Source organism: Gallus gallus, chromosome 4 (genome assembly GCF_016699485.2).
Source record: "Gallus gallus isolate bGalGal1 chromosome 4, bGalGal1.mat.broiler.GRCg7b, whole genome shotgun sequence".
In the NCBI taxonomy this organism is placed as follows: Eukaryota; Metazoa; Chordata; class Aves; order Galliformes; family Phasianidae; genus Gallus; species Gallus gallus.
In genome coordinates, this window is record NC_052535.1 from 68,445,457 (window position 1) to 68,454,330 (window position 8,874).

Sequence of the window (8,874 nt, forward strand, 5' to 3'; positions counted from 1 at the left end):
AGAAACCAAGCTCTCATATTTCACATGACACCACATTTTAACGTAGCTTGAACTTCTGACTCTGCTCTGAACACCAACCACACCTCACGGATGCACAGGAATCCATCTGCCTTTACCCGCACTGCTAAACTCGCAGCATTAACTCCTGCCCAGGTACACCTACAGCGCATGGTAGCAAGTTTCCATGAGCACTTCACTGCAGACTTAAAACATGCATCAATAGTGCTGAACGCCTCAGAAAGAGGTCATTTTGCAAACAGTTTTCTTGAGAGTGATTGCTTTTCAGCATGAGCAGGCGAGGTAGTGCTGGCAGCACAGGAGGCAGTAACAGGAGGAGGGAGCACTCTGTCTCTCCTGCACTTTTTCTCCTCAAAACAGTTGATCTCTGAACCCTGTGAAGGTGTTGGCAGTGTCACGTGGCAGTGGCCGTTACATGTGTATTTATGTACATCAAGTAGGGCTTTAAGGGCCTTATATAAGGGTAAAATGAATTTTATGCTCAGAATAAGTTGTTTAATAAGATAATGTCTGCAGCTGAGGTGGCCATCAGCGTTCAGCAGCAGTTTCAGGATTCTGATATTAGGAGTTCAGGAATTGGGCTCCACGATCATTATGGGACCCTTCCAACTCAGGATATTCTATGATTCTATGATTAGAGATCATCTTGCTGATGCTGGGGAACATGCACAGTGCTGGAGGACAAGCTAGTTCCTGGACACCACTGTCAGCCCCAACCCAATCCCAGCAGTTGGTTCTGTTGGGTCAGGGGGGCTTTGCTCCATCTCTGCCCTCTCCACCCTCCCAGGGCCTGTCTGTAGCTTTCTAGACTACAGCCTCACTGTCTGAGCCAAACCCACAACAGGATACAGAGACTTTCATGTTGTAAGTTGACCTAAAACTGACGGTCATGACTCATTTTTTAAACTTAGCTACTCGTAGGACAATCAGTAATTCACTTGCCTACAGGTGGCCCATATGAAGGTAATGATTATTCCCCAGTAAAATGTCTGCTTACCAAGCTTTGCTTTTACTCAGAGAAAGGTGAAAGCACATCTTTAGGAACAAATTGTCAAGTGAAAAAAGAAGATGTTTTTCTCTGCATTAAATTCTACTAATGATGTGCAATAATTCCCATAAGTAAAACCGAAATGTCTGGCTCTGACACATTAAAAAGAGAATTATTTTTATAAATTACATTTAAAAGCAAGAAGCTATCACAACTGATGCATGTCTGTGACAGACCTGGCTTCAAAGAAATTGTGCTTTCTGAAGGAAAAATACTGCCTGGACATCACAGTCACTATCAGTGCCCCTCCACTTTCTCCACCTCCCTCTTTGCTCTCCATGTTCTTGAAAATAGAATGACTGTTCCACACCAGGAGCACCAGTGTGTAACACTCATGGTCCAAATGCCAGCAGGATCAGACCCTGCCACAGTCCAAGGCTCAGAGACATACGGCTTCCTAATCCCAAATGTGGTTTCAACCTGCATGCATGGTAACCAATGCAACACGAATGATCAAATTGTTGTCATTCAGAGTATATATCAGAGTCTTTGTGGAACTGTGACTAAATAATGCCATTACACAGAACAAATAAATTTGACTGAAGCTTTATCCTTTATTAGAACACAGGCCATCAAACACAAAATGTGGCTATTTCTGATGGTGGCCTGCAGAGTTTCCTACTGGGGCCAGTGCCCTTTGACAGTCAAAATAAACCAGTCATAAATGCAAATGGTGGCAAATAAATGAGGGACTGATGCAAAGGCTGATGGAATTGTAAATAAAAATAAGAAGGGACTAACTGAGGAGCACTCAGTAGGTGGGACCTGCTTACCAGGCAGTCGAGATATGGCTAACATAAGATTGTGGCACTTAGGAGTAACAAACACAAGACTTGCTTGCTGGGTGCTACATAATCCCAGAGAGCAATGCCTCTGGAAGGACTTGGGGTTAGTAATGACAAAGAACTCAGCATGCATTGCTGGAGAGGAGAGTGGAGAAATGGGCCTCGTGAGACAGTGGAGTGGGGAGAAGAGAGGCAGGTGGTCTTCATCCCTGTGTCCAGCGAGGGTGAGAAAAGGCAGAAAGTCTGGAGAATGTGGAAAGAGACACAAAAACAGTTCCAGTAAAATAAGGACTAAATGTGAAGGACTTAAAGAGTTTGGCCTGCAAAATTTATTAAAAAGAGGATAGAGATGTAGCTTGATGACACAGCCTGAATACCATCGTAAAGCAAAAATAGAGGAACCGAAAGACTATTTACTCAGAGAAAGGTTTAGTGTAATGCTAGCTGGAAGAAAAGCCAGACAAATTCTCAGGAGAAACAGCATACGCTTACTTGTCAGAGGGAATAATTAACAAACAAGCCTTAAAAGGAAGAGCTAAGGTTTTGCAGCTCCTTGACGCCGTAAAATCAAGGCTGGATGTTCTTCTGGAAGATGTGTTTTACTCAGATAAATGTTACAGGACTCAATGTGCCAACAACAGTACAATGTAAAGGTCCATGTTATATACAGTCACTCATATTAAATGGTCTGATGGTCCTTTTCAGCTTTAAAAGGCCGTGAATTAACTACTCTGAGTCCCAAAGTGTCTTCTTTTATTTGTGCTCAGAGGGGGATCCCACTGTCTTGCAGTTGTGGTAGTCAGTATTTTCAACCTCCTCCTGTATCTCTGCATTTCCTGCCTGGATTTAAATGCAAAATGATATTTCAGAGATTTACCCTTCCCTTGCTGGCTTGCAGGGATGTACAGCCAATTGCAGGTTGCCTGTAATAAAGGAGTGATTTTCCTCAGCTTTTCTGAAGTGCGGGTCTTATAAGGAAAGAGACAAGCACACCACGCACCATACCACAAGCAGCAGGCAGCTCAGAAGCTGGTCAGGTTGTCCTTTGCACAAGAGGAACCATTTTCCCCTGGTGTGAAGGTGTACTTATTATCTCCTACTTGACTGTTCTTGTGAAGGTCTAGATGAGCCAGGGGATGGCACAGAATGGGTGCTTCTCGTGCAGTCTGGTATGGCTCTTTCATCTGCTTTTCTGAAGCCTTATTATCTGTGAAAATGAGCTTGCAGAACTGCTGAGGGTCAAAAAAGAAGGGGTGGCGTTCTGGTGGTAGCTAGCAGCTTGTAATGAGTGTCTGCTTCTTCCTTTGTCCAGGTTTTATCAGGCTTTGAATGAGTTTGACATCATGACCGCTGAGGACTCCGCTGCAAGGATGAGCAACGATTCCACCAACGTGAGCACCACGAAGGTCCCTGAAGGAGTGGCCGGTGCGCCCAACGAGGCGGCCCTGCTGGCACTGATGGAGCGCACCGGCTACAGCATGATCCAGGAGAACGGGCAACGCAAGTACGGCGGCCCACCGCCTGGCTGGGACGGCCTGCACCCTCCTCGTGGCTGCGAAGTCTTTGTGGGCAAGATACCCCGCGACGTCTACGAAGATGAGCTTGTCCCTGTGTTCGAGTCTGTTGGCCGCATCTACGAGATGCGCCTGATGATGGACTTCGATGGGAAGAACCGTGGTTATGCCTTTGTGATGTACACACAGAAGCATGAGGCAAAGAGGGCTGTCAGGGAGCTGAACAACTACGAAATCCGCCCAGGCAGGCTGCTGGGTGTGTGCTGCAGCGTAGACAACTGCCGGCTCTTCATCGGAGGCATTCCCAAAATGAAGAAGAGAGAGGAGATCCTGGAGGAGATCGCTAAAGTGACGGAAGGTGTACTGGATGTCATTGTGTATGCAAGTGCTGCAGACAAGATGAAGAACAGGGGTTTCGCCTTTGTGGAGTACGAGAGCCATCGAGCAGCAGCAATGGCCAGGAGGAAGCTCATGCCAGGAAGGATCCAGCTGTGGGGACACCAGATTGCTGTCGACTGGGCAGAACCAGAGATAGACGTGGACGAAGACGTCATGGAGACTGTTAAAATCCTCTATGTGAGGAACTTAATGATTGAGACCACAGAGGACACCATTAAAAAGGTCTTTGGGCAGTTTAACCCTGGCTGTGTAGAGCGGGTGAAAAAAATACGTGATTACGCCTTTGTGCACTTTACAACCAGGGAAGATGCCATCCACGCCATGAATAACCTTAATGGTGTCGAACTGGAAGGCTCGTGCCTGGAGGTTACCCTGGCCAAGCCAGTGGACAAGGAGCAGTACACTCGCTACCAGAAAGCAGCAAAAGGAGGGGCTGCAGCAACACCCGAAGTAACTCAGCAACCTAACTATGTTTACTCTTGCGATCCATACACACTAGCATATTATGGATATCCATACAATGCCCTGATAGGGCCCAACAGAGATTACTTTGTGAAAGGTTAGTAAGCACAATCAGGGGATGCGATGGGCAGACTTGATCTAAGGCTGGTGTGACCCACGGTCTGTCTGAGACAAAGGACAGCTGGTGCTTGGCTGTTTTCTTAACCACTCTTTTAGAGGTCTTTTTGTCATATTTATATTCCATTTCATTTTAATTTATGATCATGTGGAGATAAAAGCTAATGTACGGGCTAGCATCAGAACTATGCTAACAGAATGAGCAAACAGATCAGTTATGGGGTGGAGAAGAGAGGGACCTGGTTTTTGTGAGTGTTGTACTAAGGCTGGCCAAATGGACAGTCCAAGGACTTTAGCTTCTGATGTCTCTTTCCAAAGAGCCGCATCCTAGGTATTAGGGATCATGGCAAAGGGTGCTCCTTCTGCCTTCTTCTAGAGGTGTGGGTACGGTGAGAACCACCTGGCAGACATCAGCAAGCAAAGGGAGGGGTGTCAGGGAAAGCCTGAGCTGGAAACTAACCAGATGTCATCTGTCCTCTGCATTAAAATGACAGCAGTGCTGTGTCCTTCATAAAAGCCTATTAAAAACCATTTGCAGAAGGAATCAAATCAGTGCAAAGCAATTATTTTACTACATATACTTTAATCAGTTGTGGATTACAACCATTAAAAATTAACTGCAAATGTGTTATTCACTAAAAAGACAAACAAACAAATACAAAAAAACCCAAAAACTAGTGACTATTACTGTTATTATAATTATCCTGTACTTATAGGAACTACAGTTTCCTGAAATTTATTGTGCATTTCCAAACGAGGCAGAGTATATTAATACCACAATGTCCAAAGTATCATCATAAAGTGTGTGGTATTGCAGAGGGGTAATATTCACATATACAGAGAGAAAACAAAAGATATTTGTAAAAATAAATTCAGTGGTGTGACAAAGGTGGTTAAAGGCCAGATAAAGCTTTGGGATATCCCTGCATTGCTGGGAGGTTGAGACTCCTCAGGAGGACAGCTTAGAGCAGAAGCTGTTTTCTGTTGCATAGACACAACCTCTGGGGGAGCCTCGATCTCCTTACTGACTGCATTATACCTGAAAAACTGGACACAAAACTTGCATCAGTACAAAAAAGCAGTTAATTTACACTCAGAAATGTCAAGAGCAAAAACTTGTGTAACCTTACTGGGTGCACCCAAAGACAAAATCATTTTTTTCTGTAAGCAAAGTCACTCAGATCAAACTGGCTCCAGCAGCCTCATTTCTAAGCATGTGTCTCCAAGTTTCCCATAGTCTGGGGCTGTTTATATTCCCCATATTGCTGCTACTGTTTGTTGTTCACCATCTTTTTCTATGTTGTTATCATAAGCAGGCAGCATACGAGGTAGAGGGCGAGGCGCAGCCGGCAACAGAGCCCCAGGCCCCCGTGGCTCCTACCTGGGGGGATACTCTGCTGGCCGCGGCATATACAGCAGGTACCACGAAGGCAAAGGAAAACAGCAAGAAAAAGGATACGAGCTGGTACCCAACCTGGAATTACCTGCTGTCAACCCAGTGGCCATTAAGCCTGGTGCAGGTCAGTACAAGCAATTAGATAGGCTACATCTGCAGGATGGGAGGAATGCGAAGGTGGCAGGAGGGCCCCTGCTCTGAGACCATGGTCCAGGGCCAGCCCTTGTGGCAGTGGGGATGGTCTCATGTCTGGTCCTAACTTGACTCTCTGCAAACCAGAGGCATGCAGTAGGACAGGAGTCAAGAACATCTGGGAGCTCTTCAGACCAAAGGAAAAAGAGCTGGAGCTGTGTCCACACTTCCTGTCTCTTTTGCACTTCCTCAGGAGGAAGTAGACTTTCCTCTCCATGTAGTCAGGTACGAAGTGACATGGTGATTAAGAGCAACCTTCCTCTCTCCAAGTTTCTAAACTGCTAGTTTCACCCTGGGCAATTTCCCAACCCAAATTTCCAGAGCTCTCCCCAGCTCAGTTCGTGTTTCTCTACAAGGCTGGGAAAAGGAGCAGGTGCTTTCCTATTGCAGGAAAGTCCCTGGCTAAGGACAGCTCCTCCACCACCATTAGCAGCATGGGGAGCAATGTGGGTGTCCTACTTACAGTCACACAGCAGAGCTCCGAACTGTGCTCTGCTGGGCTATGAGGAGCAGGCCTAGGGTCCAGCAGATTGTAACTGCACACCTGAGCAGCGTCGAATACTAAAGTTGCAGTGGTTTACCAGAACAAGTTCCGTACTGTCAGTGGAAATTACAACTGTCATCTAACGAGGACTGTGAAGAGTTCTTCATAACAGAGGGATGAGATAATGTGAGAAGAAGCACTGAGAAGAAGGAATGCCGTTAAAAGATTAGAGCCGGATCTTCAAAGGAAGATCTCAGGCTTCCTGAGAAAACTACCCACTCACAAACAGAAAATATTACCACTATGCCTGTTTGTGAAGATAATTCAGCTATTACTGAAGGATGACTGAAATGTTGTCGGTTTTTTCCTTGAAACACACACTTGATTTGACCCTAGTACTTATCAGTTGTGTCCATGTAATTCATTTGATTGCCAAAAAAAAGCCTGACTCTCAAGTCTAAGTGTTTCTACATTTCCAGCACATTCAGATTCAGATATCTTCATCTGGTCTTCCCTTCTACCACTGCTTCAGCATAGGTGCAGAAGCACCTAGCCTCTTTCTCCCAGCCAGATGAGCTGATCAGTTAAAAAGGCCAAGTGCAAGACTTACCTCTGTTATCAAAAGGAAACTACTCTGAGATCACCTACCAGAATGGAGAAGTAGAGGTGTACCAACTCTGGAAACTTCTATCTCTTCAGAAATATCTCAAGGCTCAATTCCTTGCAAATCGTTAGGAAACTTCTGAGACATCACCCCGATATCACAACTGTCTGATTCTGCTTTTCTGCCAGAAGATACTGCAGAATGGAGCGTGTGAGCTCTTTGCATCAGTGGGGCATTACCCAGGTTATTTAAAGCAGTGAAACAACTGGTTTGAGCTGACCAGGTGGAATTGATCTATTAGTTACCCCATCTTCCTTGTGAACAACTATCCCGCTGAAAGACTCAAGAACTGAAAGCTGAACTGCACATTATGAGGCAACAAAAGAATTACAAATGTGATTATTGGGAATGTCCAGCAAAGCATATTTCTTCCCTAAACAGTGCAGTGAAACTCCATGTAAAAACATGTACAAACTCAGTATCTCTGATACACATTCTGATTGGAGCATTTACCCTTTATCTGGAAGACAACAGCTCTAAGTATTTTAGATTGTCCAATTTTGGCACAAGGGAGAATGATCTTATGAGTAATTTATTTTTTAGTGCTGTTAAACAGATTGATACTGAAGCAGAAAGACAGGATAAAATATATTAAGCCAATTTAATCCTGGGAAACGTATAATAGTACATTAGCTGGTATTTCACACTGTTGGCCAAAGGGCAGCATATGGACAGGCCCAGTTCCTGGCTGCTACTTCTGCAGTAGAAACCACAGCTTTTTTTCTTCCTGAAGCAGCCCCATGTCCTTCGAAATCAGCAGCTAGAGCAGGGCCCTTACCAGGACAGTAGCTGCTCCTGGCCAGGGAGAGAATGGTGATGGTCAGAAGGGGCTGCTTGAATCCAGAGAAGGATCCTAGCCCTGGGACAGCCATGCCAAGGGAAGTACTGGGAAGAGCAGATCGCACCAAGCCCATCACTATGCACAGTTCAAGAGCAATGGCTGTGGTGCTTCAACCTGCAAGGAGGGCAGAGTTGCTGCAGGTCCCCAACTAGCTCATGGGGCTGCCTATTGTGGTGGGATCTAGCAGAGCCAGGAGGAGCGCTGTATGTTCTTTGAGATAAAGCTCTGGAGTCTCTTTCCCAGCATGCCTGATGTGTCTGGTCTCTCTCCTAGTGGCCATCCCTGCAATCGGTGCCCAGTACTCCATGTTTCCGGCTGCACCGCCAGCCAAGATGATGGAAGATGGCAAAATCCATGCAGTGGAGCACATCATCAACCCTATTGCCGTCCAGCAGGACCCAGCCAGTGCAGCAGCTGCTGCAGCAGCCGCAGCCGCAGCAGTAATACCAGCTGTGTCAACGCCTCCCCCCTTCCAGGTGAGATCAGTGCAGACACCCTGATTCCATATGTCCTGTTCTGTATACCCAGTGAAGGGGAAAAGCTGCATGCAGCACTCTCTACCTGATGCTCTTGCTTGGTGCCTGCTTCTATGGGACCAGCCTGTTGCTCAAGCATGACCCCACTGAGCTCCCCACATCCCATTGCAGTTTTTGGGTTGATTTCTACTCCCATTACTTTGTCCCTTCTTCCTGACATGCAGAAAAATTCATCTCACATAACCTGAGACTTTCATCTAGTGGTCATGTCTGGCACCTGAACCATATGCCTGCCTTAACATGGAAACCTTTCCTGGTAACCCAACCCAAACCACTCAGCATGTCAAAGGAGAAGAGTAGGCACCCCAAAAGTGCTGTTCATTTGACCTGTCTTAGACATCTGCACTTTGGACAGTTGCTTTTCCTCTATGGAGGACCCAAATTTGGTAGGAAGAGTCCCCAGTAGGACATCTCACTG

The 8,874-nt window shown here is 46.0% G+C and overlaps 1 protein-coding gene across 11 annotated transcripts in view; it reads left to right on the forward strand.

The window, feature by feature from the left end:
• The window catches only part of RBM47 (RNA binding motif protein 47), a 75,635-nt gene that overhangs the window by 63,798 nt on the left and 2,963 nt on the right, over window positions 1-8,874 (forward strand). For 9 of the 11 annotated variants that reach the window (XM_046940918.1, XM_046940919.1, XM_046940920.1 and 6 more), the window contains 3 exons: window positions 3,164-4,323; window positions 5,657-5,863; window positions 8,194-8,396. In XM_046940918.1, coding sequence (XP_046796874.1) covers window positions 3,195-4,323; window positions 5,657-5,863; window positions 8,194-8,396 — 1,539 coding nt within the window. In that variant the 5' untranslated portion in view covers window positions 3,164-3,194. The remainder of the gene's footprint in view (window positions 1-3,163; window positions 4,324-5,656; window positions 5,864-8,193; window positions 8,397-8,874) is intronic. The other 2 variants (XM_040699811.2, XM_046940915.1) reach the window with 1 other exon arrangement.